We start from the raw sequence: 24,407 nt of genomic DNA on the forward strand, positions 1-24,407 counted from the left end.
GTGCAGAGAAGCACCCTCTGTGTCTCCTGCAGGGGAGGAGACGGGGAATAGGGTCAGTGAAGGTGTGGGCATTCTTGGTTTCTGTCTTCCAGGAACAGGAAGAAAGGAAGCAGCCCTTCCCCTCAGCCTTTCCACTTAATTTTTTCCAGGAAGAAACCACTAGCCTGGTGGGCTGGGGCCAAGGTCATGGCTTGGGTACTTTGTTTCCAGCCCCGAGCCCCACTCCAGCCTTCCAGGTTACCCTGTCCGTTCAAGTCCTGGGCAACCCAGCAGAACTGACTTTCTCTAAATATTCCCCCTGCAGCCCCTCTGTAAGCAGGCTTACATCATTTCACTTTTCATCTTCCAGAACGTTGAAATATCATGTTTCTCCTTGTCTCTCCTCCTTGCTCTTGATACACCAATATTTCTGTAATTTCTTTATATTTTAGAGACATTTGGGGAGAGAGGAAGGAGAAAACCTGTGCCCCACTTTCAGTGTTTAATTGGAATCACGACGAAGTTTCTCAGAGTACAGGGTGTTTTCAGGCACTGGCCTCTGTTTGCAGGGCGAGTGATTATTGCCACGCATTGCTTCTTTTCCATGTGATCTCCAAACCCCATCAGGCATTTGTCGTGGTTTGGAATAAGCCTGTCTGTACCGATGGAGTGGAATTCACGGTCCTCAGTTCGAGTTTACTAGTCTTCCTTTTAGTTCTGCTTTTTTGGTGCTTCCTCGCTATTCGATGGGAAGTGTTCTCCCTATAAACTTCCATAGATGTAATGGACTTCCACAGGGGAAGTACTGTACAAGCCGCAAAACCAAATCGCAGCGGGCACTTTGTCTTGGGACCGTGTGTCTTGCAAAGCAGCCATGTCAGACACCAGCTGTAAGAAGCCACAGTCATAGCCGATGCCCTTGACATCAGTTTTATTTGTACGTATGGGAGAATCGCCCCACCGGACAGAATCCTTGCTCTCCCAAGACTGTGGCAACAATGAGCTTTGCCAACTTGTGTTTGTAAATAACCTGAGTTCCTGGGTTACTTCTTTGGGTTGGAATGTGGTGGAGTGGGGGTTGGTGAAGATGCAAACGATATTCCTTGGGGCCACTGGGGGCCACTGGGGCAGTGTGGGTCTTCCGAGAGTGGGCAGGTGACCCAGTTGCAGTTGCAGGAAGGTTAACGGTGATGCAGCTGAATCCATGTCACTTGGAAGACTGGCTCAGGTTTGATCCCTGCCCATACTGGGCTTATCTCCTGTGGACTGGGAGAGGCCACGGCAGAGTCTAGTGAAAGCTGGGTACCTTCCTGTAGGAATCTGAGGGCCACTCTGGAAAGGCTAATCAAGGCACTCCAAGCCCCTCATCAGAGGTTCTAGAGCCTGGCTGTGGATGGGACTCACAGGGGAATCCATTAAATCCTGATGCCCAGGTGCGTCCCTGGACCAACTGAATCAGAAACTGGGGGTGGGACCCACCATCGATCGTTTCTCAAGCTCCCGAAGGGAGGAGGGACAGGGCGCAAATTACTGCTGGGTACTTTTTTTTTTTTTATCCCGTTGTTGCTACATAAGCAAAGCACTCATTTAAAATTTGCATTATTGTGAACTGATCTGGATTTGGGAGAAGTGAAAATAATTCATGGTAGAGTCATTTTGATACGCTGTCTTGCAGCTGTTTCCATGGTGTGATGGGGTGGATGCTTTTCTCTCTCAAGAAAGAGAACAAAGGGGTGGTTCTTTGAATGCAGACTCCAGAGCATTCAGGGTGTATTCTTGCAGTGGATTTCACTCTTCTGGAAATGTGGTGGCATAAATAGTGAGAGGATCCATGGGCAGGGCTGGGCACTGGTCAGGTGTGACTTCACTGATGTCCTGTGTCCCTCTTGGTGTGTACAGGGCCCGTGGCTGTCATCAGTGGCGAGGAAGACTCAGCCAGCCCACTGCACCACATCAACCATGGCATCACCACGCCCTCATCATTGGACGCCGGGCCAGACACGGTGGTCATCGGCATGACCCGCATCCCGGTCATTGAGAACCCCCAATACTTCCGTCAGGGACACAACTGCCACAAGCCAGACACATGTGAGTACTGGAGTAGAGCGTTGTCCCTTCTGGGGAGGGTGGGGGAGGCTGGCATGGCAATAGACCACGTAGCTGGGGTTCCGGAACCTTCTGAGGTGACCTACCACCTGCTAACCTCCCATTCTCTTAAGGGACTCTCCCTGTTTGTCTCAAAACTTGAAAAATAGCCTGGGCAAGGGGTCTCCACTGGGGCAGAGTCCCCTGGGCAGAGAGGGCTCAGGGTGGGGAGCAGCCTGGATGCAGGAGGTCCAGCCCCACATGGAGACATGCTCCCACTCCGTCAGGGGGATCAGACAAGGCTTGTCTTCTCTGTAGACCTGGCCTCTGCATTTAGGAAATGTAACCTGACTCTGTCCAGACAATAGCCCCTGAGGTTACCAGACCCTCCACCCAAACCCCCAGGAGAAGGGAAGGGAATGAAGGGTGGTGAGTACCGTTTGAATGGAAACATCTCCCTAGCTGCCCCTCCAGTGCCCCGAAGTGTGCACTTTCTGAGAATTTCCTCATGGCCCCACTACTAGGACAGCTCACCCCCTCTGCAGATGTCTCATTCAGATCAGAGGATTCAGGGCACCGGTTTCCTCCTCGTTTCTTGCCTGCTCTTGGTTCCAGTCCCTCTCCTTGTATGTCCGCTGAGCTCCTCTAGGGCCTCTCCCAGCTCCCAGGGCCTCTCCCCGCTTCCGGAGCCTCCTTGGCGTGGGCCTTCCATTCAGCAGGTGTTCCCTTTGCCGTGTCCCAGCTCCGTGTAGGCCTAGCAGCCCCAGTGCACACCCTCCCCTGCTCCTGCCCTCAAGAAATGGTCAGCTAGGTTCAGGAGAGAGTACAGAGGCCCCTGGAGACTGAGAGCTGGAAGGGATGGGCTAGGTGAAGGCGTCATTTTACGGACAGGAAAAACAGAGATACTGGGAGGCTGTGAGTTCCTCTTCCCTGTTCCCTGGCTTCTGCCATCAGTTCTCTTCTTCTCTCTGCTGGTCTAGGGTTCCGGCTGAGGAAGAAGCACCCCAGGTCTCTCTCTGGCACTGGCTGAGCGCTCTGTCCTCGGGCCACACCGTAGCTCACAGAACTCTTGCTGCCCACGCTGGTCTGTCTTACAGCCGAGCGGGCACTTGGCTCTCGAACTGACCTTCGCTTCTGTTTTTCTGGTTCTGAGTTTTAGTGAGAGGATTGCCACCGTGGGAGGGACTGGGCTCGAGTCAGAATCGTGTGCCCCGCCACCTTGGGTGTCCTCCAGGCTCGGTCTCGGCATTTATCGGACACCCCCTATCAAAATAGTGGGGGACAGACACAGTGCTAAGAACGGTTCCGCTCTGGCTAAAGGCCTCGCCTCAGGTCAGGTCCGTCTTGGACCAGCGTGGGTGTGGCTGGAAGGAAAGCCTTTCTGTGATGGTAGCATGGGGTCCAGGCTTGGTCTAGAGTTGGTCATGCGGAGCTTTCTATGGCGATGCTGCTGGCATTTGAACAGAGACTTAGGCATTGCTGTACTGAATATACAATTGATTCTCATTATTCACAGTAGTTATGTTCCAATAAAGTCACCACGAACGCTGAATTAGTGGACACTGAACCATTGCTCCTAGGGGACATATGGGGTTAGGTTTCTGTGAATGTCTGGTCACAACATTTTTCTCAAAAACTGATGCATAACCTGTTTTATGTGCGCTTCTGTTGGAAGACGTCCTATTGAATAGATATTGTTGGTTCGTTAACATCGAACTCAGGGTCCGCAGCGCGATGACTCAGGCCTGAGCAAAGCTTATCTAACCCACGATCTCGAGCATACCTATTTGCTCCATAAGGCCCACCCCGGCCTTCTTGCTCGTAGGTAAGAATGCTAAATGCCCTTCAGCAGTATGCTCTGGCCATTTCAAACAGCGAAATTGCTCACAAAAGGCACAAATACGCAAAAAATGGCACCAAATAGACGACGAAGGGGACACCGGTTTCTTATGAGAGCTGAAACAAGAAGGCAGAGCATCACGTGGCAATGTGCCCGTCAGGGGACTCCCATGTCTCCCCACTCCTTTCACGTTTATGAATGACCACAAAAGCGCCGTGAGTGTTGGTTTGGGGGTTACACATAAGTTTTAGCGAGGAGGCGAATTTGTACCAGAATCCATGAATAATGAGGGTGGCCGATACGCCCTTTAGGGGAAGTTCTGAGCTTCTGGTGTAGTCTCTGGGTCACGTCTGTGCTCGCGTGAGTTCCTGACACCGGCTTCTCTGGGGTTGTCCGATGGGGATGAATCTTGCACATGGGAAGAAAGCTTCCTCTGGGTCATCAGGGTAAGTGTGAGCTGCGGAGAGAGCTATGGGATCTGAGTGTCCTTCAGTGTCAGGATCCCTGCCCCAGCCAAGGAGCGATGGCTTTAGGAAACTGCGCTGAGAAAAAGCCTTCCTTCCTAATCCCTGGGTTTGTGATTCGAAGCAGTCTTTTGAAGGGTCCGGGCGGTACTTGGTACTTTGTGTAAACGAGAAGGGGTGGGTGGAGATGGAGGGGAAGCAGGTTTATTGATGAAGACCGGACGGAATAAGGAAACAAACAATCCCTCATCCGAGGGGAATCAGGAGCTGACTCCAGCTTGTTAAAACCCTCTGATATTAGGGAAGGTTTCCTTTTCAGGGAAGCAGGACGTTTTGTCCTATCGGTAGACAGTGGATGGCTCCGAACTGTTTCCCGAAAACATCTATGGCGACAGCAGATAGGGTGCAGGAGCCTTGTAACTGGGTTTCCACCCCTGCCTCTGTGGGCCCCTGGTTGACTCCTGCCTGGGAAAGGCAGCGCCCGCCCCGCCCCTCAGCTGGGATTTACTAGCTAAGCAGGGGCAGGTCTCTGATTACAAAGGCTTCATAGGTTGAGAAAAGTGACTCCAAGACACATCCCCGAGTGTGATGAGACACTATCATAAATAATTAAAGCCAATGCACTGTGGCAGATAAGTGGCGAGCACTCGTGACTCTGCAGACAAGGCTGGGGTCACCTTTCGGGGGATGGCAAGAAATAAGGGATTCAGGGAAGAGAAGTGCTTATAGTATGAGCCCCCCGGGGGCTCTCCCGTCTGATTCCCTTGTGCATCCCGTGTGAAAGTGTGCAATGTGGGAAGAAATGGCTGACTTGAGACAGCATTTCCCTGAGTCTCCCTGTGATGGATGAAGCATGAAAGCACTTTGCGTTCTTAGACATGTGTTTATCATAAATGGTGGGACCTTTCCAACCAGAGTGATCAGAACACCGCTCCTTTCCCCGCCTTTCCCTCTATCTGTCTTCCACCGGGTCCATAGCATTTTTCATAGCATGTCAGGGTTGCAGGGATGTTTGGAGAGCACTTCACACCATCCCTTATCAGAGGCTTGCCTGCATTCCCAGCAAGCACTCCGTGCATGGCATTGGCTTTATTCTCAATATATTCAACCTTTCTGGGGATTCTGAAAGACCCCAGTGAAAAAGCTCCTACTTGGGGATAGGTATGGAATCTGATGCCTAATGAGGCCCCCTCATTGTTTACTGAAAGCCCCCTGGTTCTCAAAAAGTCAGGAAATAGATCCAGGCCTCCTTGGCACCCAACCGATTTGGGGCTAGGTCTTACAAAATGAGACACCACGGGGCTGCTCTAGAGGGGTCAGTGGGGAGAAGTTGGGAGGTGTTTTTGTAGCAACACGGGGCCCTCGGTTACCTTGGTCTCCTTTGTGACAGCCCTCGGCCGCAGCAATCATGCATATGCTGGGTCTGGGTCCCCGGGTGCCATCTGAGGAGTCGTGCTCTGGCTCTTTCCCACAGGCCAGCTGGAAGGCGCTTTGGCTCTGCTTCAGGCCCTGGGGTTCTCTGTTCATCCCTTTTTCCAAAACCCATTCTCAGAAGACTGTTTTCCTCTTGGCTGAGAGAGCAGAGGCCATCTGGCGAGCTAACCTGTGTCCTTCCCTCCCTCCCTCTGTCCCCAGGTCAGGGCACCTGCCTTATTCACAGGTTGTCTCTGTCTTGGTTATCGCCTTCCCAGAGCCAGCCCTCCCCACCTCTCCATCCCTCTGATCTCTGCCCCTCCTGGTGGGCCGGTGCACAGGGACGTTTCCCTGCCCCGGCCAGCCGTGCCTTCCTCTCTCTCCCCCTGCAGAGAGTGCTGCTTGCTCACCTTGTGCTCACCCTTGAACCTCTTCAGGGTCCCTGCCCTGCAGCTCCGTGTCTCTCTCCGCTTCCCCAGTAACCCTGACTTCGCCATCCTTGATCTCTGCAAAATTTAACCACACTCCTCTTTGTCTGTCCTCATTCTTAGCATCCAGGCCACGCTCGCTGAGCTGATTTTTCTCCCTTTCATCTGTTCAGTCCATATTTATTGAGAGTTTGTGGGAAGCCTTCCTTTGGGCTTTGGAAACAATGGAGAACAGAACACGCATGGTCCCTGCTCACAGGGACTTGTTGCCAACTATAGTTGATCTCTGAGAAGCAAACGGCACCCCCTGCTCCCTGGGGACCGCTCACAGGGCCTCGTGTTCTCACCCTCCAACTTTTTGCCCGTGATTCCCCAGCTTCTACCCCTAGCTGCTTCTTTCAAGAACGCCGAACCCACACCACCACCTGTTGCTTTAGTGTAATTTCTGCTTGAAATGCCCATCTCCCTTCCTGGCTTGGCCCTTATCCCCCTTTCTTCCTTTCTGCACCCTATTCATCGTTCAGCATCTGGCTCATTTCCAACCTCTTCCTAGGCCCAGGCTATGGCCAAGTGACCTTTTCTCCCCGGGAACCCCTGGCCTAGAATAAGTGCCGCGCACTAGTCTTGAATGACTTTGAATCAAATCTTAGGTCATCCTGTCACTTCTCAAAAATGTGTGCTCTGTTTCCCAAACCTGACTTTGAATTTATTCCAAGAAGTAGCTCTTATGTGTCATAATTCTTCGTTTGCTATTGAAGATAGAGCATGGGACAAGGGTCCAAGGAGATAGCAAGTAGCGTTGTGTGTTGGGTGACGCCTGGCGGGAGTATCTTCGTGGCGCGGGCTTTCTAGAGCTGGCCCGGACAGAGGGAAAGGTTGTCAGTCTGCTCAGCAGCCTGCTCTGGACCAAGCATGAGGCTGGCATCATGCATCTTTTATTCAGGTGACCTTGCCCCCCCCACCCCGAGGAAGAGGCTGCTGTTCCCATTCTACAGATGGAGGACTGAGGCTCAGTAAAGCTTAAGTGACTTGTTCTAGATCACATGGCTCTTGAGAGAGAGGCTGAAATCAAAACCCAGGCCTGCTGACGATAGCGTCCTTCATTTTTCTGTCCAATCACATTGCCAAGGATTCCGTGCTCCCCAGGCATTTGCTCTGCACCCTCTGAGCTCAGGGCCACTGGCTGGTGAGGAACGAGGATGGTTTTGTTGTTCTATGGAGGCCCACTGTTCTCATTTCCTGCATCAGGACAGTGCTGCGGATAGGCCGTTCGGACTTGGGATTCCCAGGAGGACCACGGCTGAAGCTCCCTGTAGTCGCGTGGCCGGGTCAGCACCGACCCCTCGGAATTCACCACAGAATCAAGTCCCCAGGGGACCATGGTTGCCTTCCAATACGGTGATACTTGGTTCTGGGGTGAAGTCAGTTTTTATTTACTTTTTATTTTTAGAGCAGTTTCAGGTTTACGGAAAAATTAAGTTGAAAGCACGGAGAGTTCCCCCTCACCCTCTCCCACTTCTGCCACCAGTTTCCCCTGTTGTTACCACCTCCTGTCAGTGTGGTGCATTCGTTACAACCGATGGTGTGGTGTACAGTCCACGGAAGCCCATGGTTCACAGTAGGGGTCACTCTTGGGCTTATGTAGTCGGTTCTCACCAAAGCAGGGTGGTGTCCCACCATCACAGCGTCACACAGAATGGTCTCACTGCCCTCGCAGACCCTCTGCAGCCACCTGGTCCTCTCCCCTCCCCAGCCCCTGGCGGCCGCTGCTCTTTTTCCTGCCTCTTGCAGCCCGGGCTTCTCTGGGTGTCATAGCGTTGGAATCCTGCAGTAGGCTGGCTTTTCCGATTGGCTTCTCTCACTTCATGGTGGACATTTGAGGTGGTTCCATGTGTTTTCCTGACTTAATAGCGTATTGCTTCTCACCACTGAATAATGCTCCATCGTGTGGGTGTCCTGTAGTTTATCTTTTCTCCCGTTGGAGGGTGGTGTGAGCTTCCCAGGGCTGCTGGGACAAAGTACCCCAACCTGGGGGGGCTTCAAACAATAGAAATGTATTGTCTTGCGGTTCAAGAGGCTAGAAGTCTAAAGCAAGGTGTCGGTGGGGCCACACAGTCTCCGAAACCTGGAGGGGAGCCCTTCCTCGCCCTTATTTAGCTCTTGGTGGCATTTCCAGTGCCCCTTGTCGCCACACCACTCCAATCCTCTGCTCTCCAACCACATGTGGCTGTTGTCTTCTATGCACATCTGGCCCTATTGGCTTAACACCCCTCCCCCCTCCCCTGCTCCGGTATGACCTCATCTTGACTTAACTTTTACATCTGCAATGACTGTTTCCAAAGAAGGTCACATTCTAAGGTACTGGGGATTAGGACTTCAACAGACCTCTTTTTGGAGGTGCACACTCAACCCTCGGCAGACGTCTTGCTTGCTTCCTCTCTTGGACAATGATGAATAACCTCCTATAAACACTGGTGTGCAGGTTTTGTGTGGACCTAAGTGTTTAATGCATTTGAGCGAACACCTCGGTGTGTGGCTGCTGGATTGTACAGTAAGGGTATGTTCAGCTTTGGAAGAGACTGCCAAAGTGGCTTTGACAGTGGCAGCCCGAAGTTCTTTCCATTTCATATGAGACTGGCCTCCACCAATCCGCGCCCACCGAGGATCTCCTGGGGCTTGTCAGTGTGCACCTGCCTTCTTAGTAGCATGCTTTCTGGAGTGTGTGTGTGTGTGTGTGTGTGTGTGTGTGTGTGTGTGTGTAAACCTTCTCTTGTGCTCTAAACTATACCAGCACCAACGACAGAGTAATTCTTACTGGATATTCACATAGATGGTAGTGAGCATACTTGGCTTCCAACTTGTCACTGGCCAGAGACCTGTCAACCACGTTCACTGTAAAGCCAGCCCATTGGTTGACTGATGGGTGTGTTTACCCCAGTGTCAACCCCCAGCCCCCGGTGGCCTTCACCTTTCCAGCCACTGATTCCCTTTCTGGTTTGGTTTCCCTGAAGCCTTGCTAATGCCTTCTCTTTCCCCATGGGTCAATGTCATGCTGGCTCCACACTTCCAGGCCTTGTGCCCTGGCTCACTTTTTGGTTTGTTTGTTTGTTATTTTGGTCTATTGATCAGATGTTTATTTTTTTAATTTAAATTCAATTAATTAACGTATAGTATATTATTAGTTTCAGAGGTAGAGATCAGTGATTCATCACCTGCATATAACACGCAGTGCTCATTATATCACATGCCCTCCTCAATGCCCATCACCCAGTTACCCCCCCGCCCCCACCCTCCCTTCCAGCAACCCTCTGTTTGTTTCCTTTGATTAAGAGTCTCTTATGGTTTGTTTCCCTCTCTGATTTTGTCTTGTTTTATTTTTCCCTCCCTTCCCCCATGATGCTCTGTTTTGTTTCTTAAATTCCACATATGAGTGAGATCATATGATAATTGTCTTTCTCTGATTGACTTGTTTCACACAGCATAATACCCTCTAGTTCCATCCATGTTGTTGCAAATGGTTTCATTTTTTGATGGCTGAGTAATATTCCATTGTATATATGGAACACATCTGCTTTATCCATTCATCTGTCAATGGGCATCTGGGGTCTTTCCATAGTTTGGCTATTGTGCACATTGCTGGTATAAACATTGGGGTACAGGTGCCCCTTCGGATCACCACCTTTGTATCTTTGAGGTAGATGCCTGGTAGTGCGATTGCTGGGTCGTAGGGTGGCTCTATTTTCAACTTTTTGAGGAATCTCCATACTCTTTTCCAGAGTGGCTGCACCAGCCTGCGTTGCCACCAGCAGTGTAAGAGGCTTCCCCTTTGTCCACATCCTTGCCAACATCTGTTGTTTCCTGACTTGTTAACGTTAGCCATTCTGACAGGTGTGAGGTGGTCTCTCATTGTGGTTTTGGTTTGCATTTCCCTGATGCTGAGTGATGTTGAGCATTTTTTCATGTGTCTGTTGGCCATTTGGATGCCTTCTTTGGAGAAATGTCTATTCATGTCTTCTGCTCATTTCTTGATTTGTTTTTTTAGCATTATTTGTTCCTTGGGTGTTGAGTTTGTAAGTTCTTTATAGATTTTGGATACTAGCCCTTTATCCTGATATGTCATTTGCAAGTATCTGCTCCCATTCTGTCCCTCGTCTTTTGGTTTTGTTGACTGTCTCCTTTGCTGTGCAAAAGCTTTTTACCTTGATGAATTCCCAATAGTTCATTTTTGCCTTTGTTTCCCTTGCCGTTGGACACATGTCTAGCAAGAAGTGGTTCTGCTTTCCACACGAGTTTTTATGCTTTGAACCATAGGTGTGCATTTAACTTTCAGCCCCTCCTGGCTGTCACCTCTTCCTGCTGCTTCCCTGGACCTGTCACACATCCTCCCTGGCTGATTTGGCAGCTCTGTTCTGGGGTCTTCTTCTTAGCCCCTTGCTCTCATGAGGTGGTCTAAACCCATCTCTGTTGGTTCCCTCACACTCTCTTTTTCCCTTCGTTCCCTGGCCAGTGAGCAACCATTCACTGCTTTCTCACCAAGTGGCAGGCACTCTGTAATGGGCCCTGGAGCGGAGTGGAGTAACACCTCTTGGGCTGGGTTGCAGCTGTTTGGGGGTCCTAGCCTCATTGTCTTTCCCCAGGGCATCCCCCTCACACACCAGCCTGCAAGACAGGAGTTTCCGCACAGATGACCAAAGCTGGGGCCGCTGGGTCTGTGGACTGTGCCCCATCCGCCGGAACGCATGGTTCCTTTAGCAGGAGTGACGAGTGGCTTGTCTCCTCCTCTTTTGGACCAGTCGGCCGTGGAGCTTGCCTCCCGTGGAAGAGGGGCTGCCGAAGCTGGTTTCCCAGCTGTGCCGGGAGTCCAGAGCCTGTGCGTGTACTGCAGTATGAACAGCGCGTCAGCATGATATAGATTTCTGTCACCTTCTGTACCAACAAACATCGCTTAGTGCAGGCTAATGATGGGGGGTTATTCCCAGCCGCTTAGCTTGGCGTAATGGACTTGCAGATGAAATATGGAAAATGGGCTCCTTTGTCTGCGAGGCTGGGGCCCCTCCTGTCACGAGGAGCGGAAGCGGCAGTGGCAGCCGCTGCTCCTGCCGAGGACGGCCTTCTAGTTTTTTCTGTAGCAGAAGTCCTGACGGAAGGAAAGGGATCTGGTTACAGAGCTGGGCTGGGAGCTCCTCCTCTGGGAGTGCAGCTGAGAGGAGGAAGCTGGCCTACGAGGGCTGCCGTTTGCTCCCTGTGGCCGATCTAGGAGGCTGGCTTGGCTAGATGTGACACGGGTGGGGGTTCTGAGGCATCGCCTCCTTTATCCTGCTGACTGGATCTTGTGGGCCACCTGCCTGTCCACCTGTAGATCAGATCTTGGTGAAGGTCATACTGACATTTTGCCTTAGCCTTTTTCACCAATGGGTTGTCTCCAGGCCTTGCTTGCCAGGTAGTCTTTCATAGAACTTTTTTTTTTTTTTTTGAGATCCGTTTATTTATTTTTGAGAGCGTGAGTGAGTATGAGCAGGAAGGGCAGAGGGAGAGGGAGAGAGAATCTCCAGCAGAGACTCTCTGCTGAGCATGGAGCCTGACGTGGGGCTCGACCCCAGGACCCTGAGGTCATGACCTGAGCTGAAACCAAGAGTTGGTTTAACTTAACTGATTTAAGTTAACTGACTGCACCACCCAGGTGCCTCTCATAGAACATTTTAAGTGAACATAAGTTAGGATTGTTTCCCTCTGATTTCTCTTCAATCCTATTTTCAGATACGACTAGAATAAGTAGCAGACCCCCGAGGATCCCGCCATGCTAAGTTTGGTGAACCCAAGGTTTCTAGAAGAGAGGATTGCTCGGGCACATTCCCACTTAACTTTCCTTCTAGAAAGAGCTGGATGATGCCAGAGTAAGTTATCTTGGGAGTCAAGGCCCTGAAGCCCTGGGCCCACAAACTTGTCCCAAGGGTCTCAGCCCCTACAGAGTAACCTCTGTTGGTCACTGACTCCCACGACCCCCAGATCTAGGCATCATCGAAGCATGACATTTTGTCTTTGTTCTCCTCTGTCCCAGGAAGAAAAAAAAAATCAAATGATGCCATTTCCCCTAAATTATCTGAATACGCTAGACATTCCTGAGCACACACTTTGGAGCTGTAACCAACTAGTCCAGAGGGACAGACTCACCTCCATCTCCCTGGGCCAAGACAACCTGCCTTCCTTGTGACTACCATGACCTCATCTGTTTTGTGCTTCCGTGCCATAATCACATACTCAAAGTTAGTAGCTGCATGCAGTCATGCTAATTAAGTAATTAGATATAATTGTGCTCACTGTAAATACACAGTAATTGGCTTAAAAAAAGTACTTGGGGGATAAGCATGTGCTTCAAGGTGGAGGAGGTGAAGCATGAGAAGACCCCCAGCCTGGAGTAGCATCGCTGCAGTGCGGGCCCAGGGAGGTTGCACCCAGCAGTTGAAAGTGAGGAGGATGGAGAGCAGGTCCTTTGTGTCCTGCTCAGAGACCCACAAGCAGAAGGACGCCTTGTCTCCTTGGCATGTCCTCAGACTTGTCTTCCAGGAGTGGGGGGATTAGCTCCTCTCTGGAGACCCTCTCCAGCTCAAGCCTTCCCAGAGATACCTTTCTCTCTTCTCCTCCAACTGGATGCTGGCATCCCGGCTGCTTTGAGGTTTCTCTGGGTAATAATTGAGAATCAGCCGAGAAATACACATGGGGGGCGGAGAGGGATCAAAAGTCGGGCTTCATGGCTGGACTGGAGAAAATTGCTGGGACTTGAAGCCGAAATGGGCTTCTTGATGCCTCTGCCAAGCTCGAACTCGGGAGGCACATACGGGAGTAGCACCTGCAGAGAGATGTTCCTCCAGTTGCGTGAAGGGTTGGGGTCGGCCTCACCTTTTGCAAGTCCGGGAGCTCAGCCGCCCTCTGGAAAACCACGCATGCAGGGAGAGTCTCCCTTTTCTGCGTTAGGCCTTCTCAGAAGAGAAGTAGGATGGCGAATGGTGGACCCTGCTCATGTCACCCGTCAGATACCTCACTCACTTCTTAGAGGGAGGAGCCAGGGACATGGGTCGAGCGAAGGGCTGGGGTTACTTCCCGTGCCTCCAAGGAGATAAAAACTCCTCTTTTATGGGCAGACGCTAAAAGGCAGGGAAAGAGAAAAAAAGAACCTCCCTCTTATCCTTAGGGACAGCAGGGGGCTCTGTCATTAGTGGTGGTCTCTATTAGTATTCTCTTTCCAGAAGCCCTTTTCCAGGAGAGAATGGTCATCATTTCCATTTCCTCTAAATGAGCATATGAGTCATAATCCTGATGGGAGATTGCCAAAGAGGCCGGAGGTTCTCGTTCCCATTGTGCTATATTCTTAATGGTCAATAACTAAAAACCCAAGCACTGCCCATCTCTTAGCCAGAAGCCTGGAGTCCAAACGCCCTTCCAGCTCCTTCCCAGCTGCCTTTAATGCTGTGTGATCTTGAGGGATGTGAATAGGCATTTCTCAAAAACAATGTTGCGTGGTCAAGTAAGTTCAGGAAAACATGGATTAAGTAAGTGTCTTACTGTGGGATTCTGAGAGCCGTCAAGGATAAAGGTCATTGCAGCTTCGCAAGAGGGGCCTCGGCTCTGCAGCATTTCCCAGATTTATTGAGCCTCTGAGCCTGATTCTTGAGGTATACCTGTTAGCGTCGTTGTGGACACAGATGTTCAGTGGCTCACATTCTGGGATGTTCTGGGGGCTTGGGGTTCTGTTTTTGCCTCCCCAGCAGATGTGGTAAGTCACCTGACACAGTGCCCAGATGGGCCTGAACCCGTTTGGCACGTGCACTGTTACATTTCTTCCCAAGCCTCTGGGAGGGACAGGAAGTGGCTGTGTTCCATGGGAATGCCCAGAGTTGGGGTGGTGGCATTCTTCGGGATTTCTGGCAGAGAGCTAAGTGCCCTTCATTCAAGTGGATCAGGGGGGTCTTTGTCTGTTGTTCTCTGCCTAGAAGCTCTTGCAGGTGCTTCTAACGCTTCCTAAACCTCCAGATCCGGAGATGCTCATCATGGCCAAATTTTCACTGCATTCCTGCTTCCTGCATTTCACTGTTTCCAAGCAGATTTGCTACTTAGGCTTGAAATCTCAGGGAGCTGTTCCTACGGAGAAAGGCACAAAGATGCAGGATGCTGCCTCCCAAAGCACTGTTTCCAAACCATTGTGTGGCACGTCAAAGCACCTCTTTGTTTCAAGAAGGGTATATAATGCTCGTGGCATGGAGTGGGCCAGGGCAAGGTCTCAGCCAGCCAAGAGAGTGAACTGAACCCTTGGTTATAGGACATCCTTTCTCATTAGAAAAGAAAGTAAAAGGAGTGTGTGTGTGTGTGTTGGGCGGGGAGGGAGGTGCGGGCTGGTCCTAGACCTTGGTCCCAGCCCACCAGCTCCATCACCGCATGACTGTGGGCAAGGCATCCATCGTCTCTACACTTGAGAGGAGAAAACGTGAGCACCTTAGCTGGAGTGTTGTGAGACGCAGCGGCACGAGAATTTGGAAGTGCCCCGTCAGCCTGCCTGAGTGACATGTACATGACCATCCTTCCCTTGACAACAGTATCTTTACAACTGTTGTTACAATTCCTGATTCGAATATGCTGTTGGGGGAAACCAGCTTTGGTGGTGTCAAAAATAGAGGTTTTCAAAGACTGTTGATATTTCTCAAAAGACAAGGGTCCTTCCCTCCCATGACTTCTTTTCCCCACCTCTGAGAAATAGCATTTTCTCACCCAGCTCCACAGCCCCAGAGACGCTGTTAGGAGTGAGGGCTGTAATATGTTGGTTGTCAGGAAGTGATGGATGTAGATGTGCAACGGGCTCAGGCCAATTTCCTTTTGGGTTAATGAGACCGAAAAGCCGTGAGCCTAGCGTGGTGATGGCAGACAGATTCATGGTGGGATTCTTTGGTTCGGTTGGTTTTTATTCTTTGCTTTTACCCTTCTTATCAGCAGACATGATTTTGTCGAAAGTGCCGGGTGCATAAGCGTCCCTGCTTTCCTGTATTCCTGTCCAAGTGCCTCATACTGCGTTACTTCTGTGTCTGTGCCCGTATGGTACCCTCTGCAGTTAGGGCTTTAATGCCCATCTGCTCAAGTGACTTCTTTTTTGCTTGTTCTTTTTTTTTTTTTTTTAAGATTTTGTTTATTTATTGGAGAGAGAGGGGGCATGAGTAGGGGGAAGGGGCAGAAGGAGAGGGAGAAGCAGACTCCCCGCTGAGCAGGGAGCTTGATGTGGGGCTCGATCCCAGGACCCCGGGATCATGACCTGAGCCAGAGGCAGATGCTTAACCGACTGAGCCCCCCAGGCGTCCCCCTTTTGTGTTGTTAAACATGAGCATACAAGCCTTTCATTCTTTCTCAGCAAACATACGTGAGACCTCCAGGCACAAATGTACACGTCGGTGGGTCTTGTCATATTTGCATACATAGCTCATGTTTTGGACCAATTTGGACTGATTGTGTCAGTTGAGATCCTTCTGGCTGCGAGTACTAGACCGTTGTGAGCCACTGGGCTTCCACAAGAAGGAAACGGAGCATCACGGAACTCAAGTAGAGAGCCTGGGGAGTGGGGACTTCAGCTCTGCTCTTCCGGGGTTCTCTTGCCTCTGTCTTTCTGTGTCTTGCTTTACCACCAGACTGGCTGCCCTCATGGTTACAGAATGCTGGCCAGCAGCGGCAGGCATCACCACTAAAGCACACGGACCAAGGGCAGCATGGAGTTGTCTCTTCCTGTGTGTCGACTGAAATTGAGAAAACCTTTCCCTGAAGCTCCCAGCCGTCTTTCCCTCCTGTCTCATTGGCCAGCATTATGCCCTGTTCCTAAAGCAGTCACCTGCAAAGAGAATGGAATCACCATGGGCATCTCAGGCTCCTCCAGGCTGTCCTCTGGGCTTGGGGACGGAACTCACTTTCTCCTGAGGCGTGGGGCTGTCTGGAGGGGAGCGGATAGATACCTCCACAGAATCAGGGATCTGTTAGCAGGGAAGAAACAAGAAGTGGCTGTTAGAAATGGCTGTGGCTGCCCCTGGAGTTCCTCTCCGAGGCTAAATCATGCTCACCCCATCATCTGGCCTTGCAAATGGCTGTTGTCCTGCTCTTCTGAGAATGAGCAGAGGCCTCTCGGGGTAGAGGTGGTAGGAGGAGGATGAGAACACTGATCCTGTGTCCGTTCCACTCCTTGTATTTCTGCTTTTAGGGGAGAGCAAGCTGGGTAATGTGTGGTTGTTGTCAGCGCTGTTCTGGTCTGGAAACCTGTCCTGCTAATTTTCAAGGCTATACTTACATGCCCGAGCAGAGAAACATTCCTTCATGTGGCTCTAGCTGGGACAGTGATCTCAGTCGAGCAAGCTGTGTGAGTTCCTAGGAGCTGCTGTCTGAGCTCCTTTGGGAGCATAGTTTCTGGAGAGTAGGTGGGAGCAGGGGGTGGTGAAGAGAGAGTGAGGGGAGGGGTAGTGAGGAGAAGAGCAGTAACATCTCCTCAATACCTATCAATGCCTGTTCCCAACCAGGCTCAGAACTTTAAGTACATTAAAACCATAATAAAATCTTTCACTGCATAGTGCTTACTCTTGGGCCCTGAAAACAGTTTAAATATATAATAGATTGTTTCATTTTTTACACAAACTGTTTGAGGTAGGGGCTGTTGCTTTCCCCCGTTTCGCTGATAGGGAAGCCGGGGCGCAGGACAGGTTAAGACATTCGCTGCAGGCTCACAGCTGGGAAATGACAAAGCCGCGGAATGACACGGTCTCCCACCCCCACTTCCCCTCAGGAGGTCTTTCTACACGAAACCTACCTACATGGCTTGTAAGTGTTGTGACCCTCACTTGACAGATTGGGAAACTGAGACTTGGGGAAGCTAAGGTACTTGTCCCAGATTGCTCTCTGGTCATGGCAGAGCCAGAAATGCACACCCAGGGGTTCAAGCACATGCCTGTACCCTGGCCCTGGGCTGCCTCCCCTTACCGCTGGCTGACCTCCACCCATCTGCACCCTGTCTTCTGGAAAACTCAGGATGGTCTTGCAGATTTTCATACAGATGCCGGCTTGGGTGGCCCATGGGGCCCTCCGTGGAGTCAGCAGAAGGCAGTCCCTTTCTAGCACTCCCATGGCTCCTCTGTAGGCAGCCCCCTCCTCATTCCTACCCCAGGAGGCCATCTGGAGCCCCGGAGGCCTGGAAGGAGGGCCTCTCAGAGCAGGGTCCTGCTAGCCATGGGCGCTGGAAGTGACACAAGAGCTACACAGAAGGAGGAGGACCAAAGGACTTGGAGCCAAGTTGGCCTCTTTCTGGGCCAAGCCTCCTCTCATCCTGTCCCTGATGGCCGTGTAGCTTAATTTGTCACCCAGATTGTGGCCAGCCGGGCTCTCACCACGCGCTGCGTTAGCTCCCATCCCCTAGACCTAGAATTCCTGGTGACACAGCAACTCTTCACTTTGGATTCTGCTGAGTTGGGCAGCCCTGATGCCACCGGTAATGAAGAAGTGTTGGGACTAAGCTCCTAATGGCTCATTGATTGGTTGAATTATGCTCAGTGTAATTCTGAAAATAGATTTTAAATATGTGCTTGGGGATTTGTGGGGATTTGTTACTTAGGAGCCTTAACTCAGTCGTGGCTGGTTTGACCAAGACATCGACGCTGGTAGCCGGCGCGGGCGCCATGCTGTTCACTGCGGCGAGACCCCCTTTCCCCCCGGAGCTGGGAAACTTGCCAGGGGGGAGTGAAGGCAGGTGTGGAAAGTTCCCCTTCCCCTTCATACACACCCCTGAGCCGGGGGCTTGAGAAGGTCATCTTGGTTGACCCAACCACTGCAAACGCTTCCATATTCTTAGAGGGATGGAGACATGTAGATTCTGGATTCTCTCTTATACTTCCTCTGAAGTCAGGGAGTGCAGAATGTTGCCCTCTTTCTAATTCCAAGTTTTCACAGAGGGAAGCCTTCACAAAGGCTCAGCGTCTCAGCTTGTTGGCATATGCTGGCATCATCTGGTCTACCTGACATCCATGACTTCCGGGTCTAAAGAGGGAGTGGCGTGAAGGGTCTGGCGCTGGGCTTTGGACTCCCATGCTTCTTTCTGTTACTGTCAGGTTAATCTGCAGACAATAGAAGAAGGAAGCAGATAATACAGAGACCTCCCTACACACCTACAATTACCATCCTTGTCTACTTCTTTCCCTCTAGCCCCTTAGGGACCTAAAATACCTCCCATTGCTGGGGTTGGGTGGGCCAGAAACCCATGACGGATGTCATGGCCGAGCCTCCATGGGGTACAGTTAGACTGTATTTCTGAAATTGGGAAATTGGTCAGCGGTCTTTTTTCCAGAGTTTCTAATGCTACTCTTCCATTTTGACCTCTGTCTGAAAGACTGTGTTTCCTTATACCCTTCCCTGGGGTAATTTATACCCAGCCAGTCCTTAGAAAAAAATGGTGTCCTCAGGGAAGGGAGGAAGTAAAAACAAAACCTGGAAGAAAAGAAAAAAAATATACTCTGCTCTAATAAAGGAATTACTGACGTTCTACATTATGAACTGTATTAATTTTTAATGGCTGAGAAAGGACTTGATTTATAATGCATCCTTCTCGGCTACAGCGCCTGTCCCCAGCTAATAAATAAATGACAGGTCTCTTGTATTAAAAGTATCTGTCATTTTACATTGTTGGAATGTAAATGGCGGAGGCGTTGAGGGAGAGACTCCTGGGAGCCGGTGCGCTCTGCTGTGCCCAGTCGCAGAGGGAGCTGGCCGTGGAGGTTGGCCTCGCTCTCACGCTGGATGGAAGCTCCCTTCTTCCCCTTGGTCTAAGCAAAGTGACCCAAATAGCTCCAGCTCTTGGGGTCCAGGGGGAGTGCATAAGAAGGGGTAATGCTATGCCTAGGAATGGTTCTGATGGAAATTGGAATTCCTGGTCCTTAGGCAGCATTGCCCACGGCTTCTCCCTGCATGTCCTGACCAAGCACCACGAGATTACATGTTAGCAGTTGATCCTTTGTTGACGCTGATGTAGGACTCACAACTTTGGTTCGCTTCTCTGGGCCTCTTAAGAAAAAAAAAATAATAAAGTCTGATATTTGTCTCTGGTTCCAAAGTAGTATGTACTCATGGTAAATATTTTGGGGAAAATCTAGACAAATGCAGAAGAAGACAAATGCCCCACACGCTGCACCCAGTGACAAATGCTGTGAGCGGGTCGATGTACTGCCTTCCAGTCTTTTTTTCCTTGCAGAGATACGTACACAAACAAATAACAAACGCAGACGTGTCTGTACCAACACACACGCTTGTATTCTGCAAAACGAAATCATAGTTGGCATACGGTTTTGTCATCTGAATCTGTCATTTAGCAGTATGTCATAGACTTTTATTCTATCTCATTAAAAATCATGCAGCTATCCTGAGTGGCTTATGGATGTGTGGCCAGGGCTGTTTTCATATTGGTGCCGTGTAGAGCTGGCAATCAGTCAATCAAAAAGCACTCCTTTGTTCTCTATCACAGTGCCAACTCTAGAGTAAACACAGCAAGGGAGAAAAATGAGGACAAAAAGATGGGTTTTGCACAGAGCTCATAATTATGGAGCAACTCCTAGCTGCAGAATCGATGCAGTGAGGCTGAGAGAGGAACAGAGTGGCCCCGTCCCCGCGTGAGGAAGTCCACACTCCAGCTGGCGAGATCGGCCCCTACCAGGTCCTGGTGAGACAGGCATAACGCATGTCCCAGGGACCCTGCGGCCCAGGGGCCGGGTGTGTGTAGTGAGCACCGGTGTGTTTTAAGTAGGGGAGCAGAGGCTTGGGTGAAGGCAGACAGAGGATGGAAGATTTGAGGTCTCTCTAAAGCCAGGGGGGATTGAGACTGGCAAAGATGGGAGCTGAGGACCTTCCAGACCACAGTGACAGGAGCTGGAAGCAGAGACAGGCTTTGGAGGGGCAGGGATGGGGGGTCCTAGGGGACTTGGGAGAAGAGCCCCTTGGGTGAAGGGGGCAGATCCTTTGCTTGCATTACATAGTCTAGGTGACTGAAGCAACAGTGATGAATTTATTCATAGAATTTGCATTTAAATAATTCCAGCCTTTAGTTACCACGCTTGACATTGTTATCAGTTTCTCAGAAACAGGTAATGACTTGAGAAGTAAAGGCGCTATCGACATTATAATAAAAAAGGTAAAACAAAGTAGGTGATTCTCTTTGAATTGAGGGACAGTTTCAAGCAGACACAGGGAGACCCCCGTTCCAGAAAGAGCACAAGAGAATGAGCGAGATTCAGCGATCGCTGCCAGCAGGTTCGACAACTTCTGATTTTTTTATATTGTCTTCATAGGCTTATAAAAATGGACGTTTGCCTGGATTTTGAGACTAGCATTTCTGTCCTTCCACAGAGGAATTTATTTCTTGATTTGTTGTGTGCATTTCTAAACATAGACAGACCAATTGCCTTTCGCTCCTGAAAAGAAAAAAAAAAAAAGAAAGAAGGAAAACGAATAGTTTCTGAAGCTGGTTAGAAGAGGGATCAGAGACCTTGTTCCTGGGAAGGATGTGCTCCTGTGTTGCAGGAGAGATCTGCAGGGTAGACTCCCAGAAGCACTCATTCCTGAAGCATCGGAGAGAGGAGGGCTGGTTGTTGCAGCATCACCCACATATGGGGTCTTCCCTCAGGCATTTCAGGGGCAAACCCTAGCTGCTGGCCTGCTGGGTGGAGAGCCTGGGCTAGGGGAGGTTTGCATTCCACACCTCCCATGACCTGCTTAGACTCTGGCCCAAAGGAAGATGGTATAAGTGATTTTTAAATGTCCTGCTGCTACACAGTTTCAGCTGTCCACAGTGGAACTTTAGAAGACCATTGTCCTTATAAGACTGGTTCTCCAAGTGTGGTCCCCAAACCAGCAGCATCAGCATCATCTGGAAACTTGTTAGAAACGCAGACTCTTGAGTTTGCCCCACCGAATCAGAAACTCTGGGGGTGAGGCTCAGCGATTTGTGTTTTAATAAGCCTTCCAGGGGATTCTGATCCATACCAAAGGACGAGAAGCACTGTGGGAGATATTGGTAGGTGCTCTTTTCCTCCCTCAATCTGAAATATTTGAGAAGTTGAGGTGTGTTTCAATACAACTGTTGGTGGTATTTAAAATTTTTCTTCATTCAGTAAACTTTCATTGAGCATCTGCTAAGCTCTAGATACTATATTGGGTGCTGTGAAGACAACTAAGCAAATAAATAGGTCATTTTGATGTGATTGCTTTGATATGAACATATAAAAACACTTTTTGGGCAACGATAACATAAACCCGAGACCCTCACCTTCATCCCTCATCCTCACCCCTCTGTGACTTCTGTGCTGTCTCTGGCTTCTCGAAATGGGGGCATTTTGTCAAAGCTTGGGGTCAGAGTGTTTTGAGAGTGAGAAATGGGGTATGATGAGCAAGGTGTGGGGAGAGGCCAGGAGGGGGTCAGGATGTCGGCTTTGCACGTTATTTGGGGATAAGGATGCAAGTGTAAAGATTTTTAGTTTAAGCTGTGTGAAAGTGCTTCCCCTTCGTCCAGACTCTATTTCCTAGCAGCCCTGTCAAAATGGCTGCCTTGGATTAAACGTGTCCATCCAGAGCTCTGTTGTCTTGTGGGGCTGTGGATGACGTAGCAGTGGCAAGGTAGGAGTCAGCTTGCTGAATGTGGAATTCTACAAGGAACGATGTGTGCGTTCTCCTTCTTGGCCCACGAGGCCAAGGGCACGAGGCGCTTGAGCTCTGTAGGTTTGAGCCCTGGACCCTGGATTTGCTGCTGGATCACCTCACTAAGCCTTCATGTGTCCGTTGTAAGATGGGAATCGTGGGGGGACCTGCCCCGTCAGGGCTTTCTGTGTATTCAGTGAGGGAATGTACGCAGGGGATTTGGAGCAGCTGCCCGCATTCGGGAAGAGATGGCTCAGTTCTATTGGGCTGTTAGGATTTATGATAGTCTGCCTCGGTTGCACTGAAGAAGGAATTTTAAATGTCACAGAAAACACTTCTGCTCTATGAGGGCATCCCGGGAGTGTTTGACTGCAGATTTGGTTGGACATCATTTGCTAGTAACTTGGTAGGAAGTATCTCCCCCTGTGGAGCCGGCGTCGCATTAGGCTGACGTCGTGCAGTGACCGGCTTATCTGCAGGCAGCCAGGGCCTGTGTCTCTTCAGTCCCGGCTTCTCCTCAGAGTCGACCCCAACCATGACCCAACCCCCAAGCCTCACCTCATTGCCAAGCTTGAGGAGGTGATTTTGCCAGAAAATATCAGATTAGTGAGAATTTAATTATGATTTTCAGAGGTTCTGAAAATAGACGAATACAGCAAATGTCGCTTAATGTATTGAATTTACATACACGTAACCTCTTCCTGTTCAATATGGAAATATACGCGTCTTGCGAGTCCTTAGAATTTTGAGTAGAGCCACATTCTGATTAGTTCCCAGCTAAACTTTCTTAAATTCCTCTCTATTTTGATTTTTTAAAAGATTTTATTGATTTATTTATTTAGAGAGTGTGTGTGTGAGCGGGGGCAGAGGGGAGAGGGAGAGAGAGAGTCTCAAGCAGACTTCCCGCTGAGCTTGGAGGCCCGCACGGGGCCCAATCCCACGACCCTGAACTGAAATGAAGAGTCGGATGCAGCAAGCTGGAGACTGGTTTTTCTGATGGTAAATGCTTACCAGTGAGTAGAGATTATAGGCAGCAAGAGTGGAGAGGCCAGCCAGGCAGAGGGAACAGCATATGCAAAGGTATAGAGCTGTGTTCTGGGCAGAGTCACTAGTTCTGGATGAGTGGGGTATAAGGTATATGGCAGAGTCGGGTTATAATGGCCTGTGTGCCATGCTTGTTCATCCCAAAGCGTTGGAGGACAGGAATATCACCCAACAAGCCGTGGACCAAAAAGAAACAGGGAGAACCTTTGTCAAAAAAGATGGATTTTCCCCCCTTCTTGTGTAGCATAAGGGTGGCAGTGTTGTACAATTCTGGGGGTGCCTGGGTGGCTCAGTCGGTGAAGCGTCTGCCTTTGGCTCTGGTCATGATCCCAGGGTCCTGGGATTAAACCCTACATCGGGCGTCCTGCTTCTTGGGGGGCCTGCTTCTCCCCTCCTGCCTCTGTCCCTCCCCCTGCTTGTGCTCACTCTCTCTCTGTCAAATAAATAAATAAATAAGATTTTATTTATTTATTCGACAGAGAGAGACAGTCAGCGAGAGAGGGAACACAAGCGGGGGAGTGGGAGAGGAAGAAGCAGGCTCCTAGCGGAGGAGCCTGATGTGGGGCTCGATCCCAACGCCGGGATCACGCCCTGAGCCAAAGGCAGGCGCTTAACGACTGTGCCACCCAGGCACCCCTAAATAAAATCTTTTAAAAAAAATAATTATGAACTGAAAGCTTAGAAAAAAACAGATTCAGGTAACTGCTATGAACCCACAGGGTGCGTGTGTGTGTGTGTGTGTGTGTGTGTGTGTGTGTAAGTTCCAGCACTGGGGGTAAAAATACATTTTGCTCTTTAAGCACTTACATTGGTGATTTCTGTTTGTTGGACCTTAAGTGGACAAAAATACATTGTGTATCTTTTAAAATAAAACTCTTTTTATTTGATGTTTTTAAAATCGCTTTCGGGAATAACACCTGTTAGCAATATGTGAATATCTTCATATTGTTCATCATTTACAATAAAAAAAGGATCGTTTACTTTTTCTCAAACTTCTCTTCTACTTCAGGAAAAATTATTAAAAAGCTTGGGGAAAGAACTACCAATGTACTGCACACAGTTTTCTTCTTTCCCCAGGATATTCCTATCTTAAGTCATCATTGAGGTGGCGGTTGGAGCCTTGGGAAGGAAGTGATAGGGAACAAGGAAGCATAGAGAGGAGCACAAGCTCCACACGTGCCCTGGGCTGGGCCGCGCATTGGGAAGGGGAAGGGAAGGAACCTGGAGGCTGGGCGGGCTGTTGCAAAGGGCTCCTGCATGCAAAGGTGGAGGCAGTTTGCAGAAGGAGGGTGGTGTTGGAGGTGGAAGGAGTAGACAGAGATAAGGCCATGAGATGGGGGGGGGGAGCTGGGTCCCAGAAGCCTGGAGCAGAGGGATGAGATTGAGCCCGCCCATTTCAAGGATCAAGACTGGACTGGTAGTGGGAAATCAAGCCAGAGAGCAGTGAAATGATGGTGAGAAATGGAC

At 50.1% G+C, this 24,407-nt stretch overlaps 1 protein-coding gene across 4 annotated transcripts in view; it reads left to right on the forward strand.

Annotated features, from left to right (window-relative positions):
* Nucleotides 1-24,407, forward strand: part of NTRK3 (neurotrophic receptor tyrosine kinase 3) — a 388,753-nt gene that overhangs the window by 226,239 nt on the left and 138,107 nt on the right. For all 4 annotated transcript variants that reach the window (XM_019799995.2, XM_002919550.4, XM_011225398.3 and 1 more), the window contains one exon: nucleotides 1,879-2,067. In XM_019799995.2, coding sequence (XP_019655554.1) covers nucleotides 1,879-2,067 — 189 coding nt within the window. The remainder of the gene's footprint in view (nucleotides 1-1,878; nucleotides 2,068-24,407) is intronic.

The sequence above is a fragment of the Ailuropoda melanoleuca genome, chromosome 9 (assembly GCF_002007445.2).
Source record: "Ailuropoda melanoleuca isolate Jingjing chromosome 9, ASM200744v2, whole genome shotgun sequence".
Classification (NCBI taxonomy): Eukaryota; Metazoa; Chordata; class Mammalia; order Carnivora; family Ursidae; genus Ailuropoda; species Ailuropoda melanoleuca.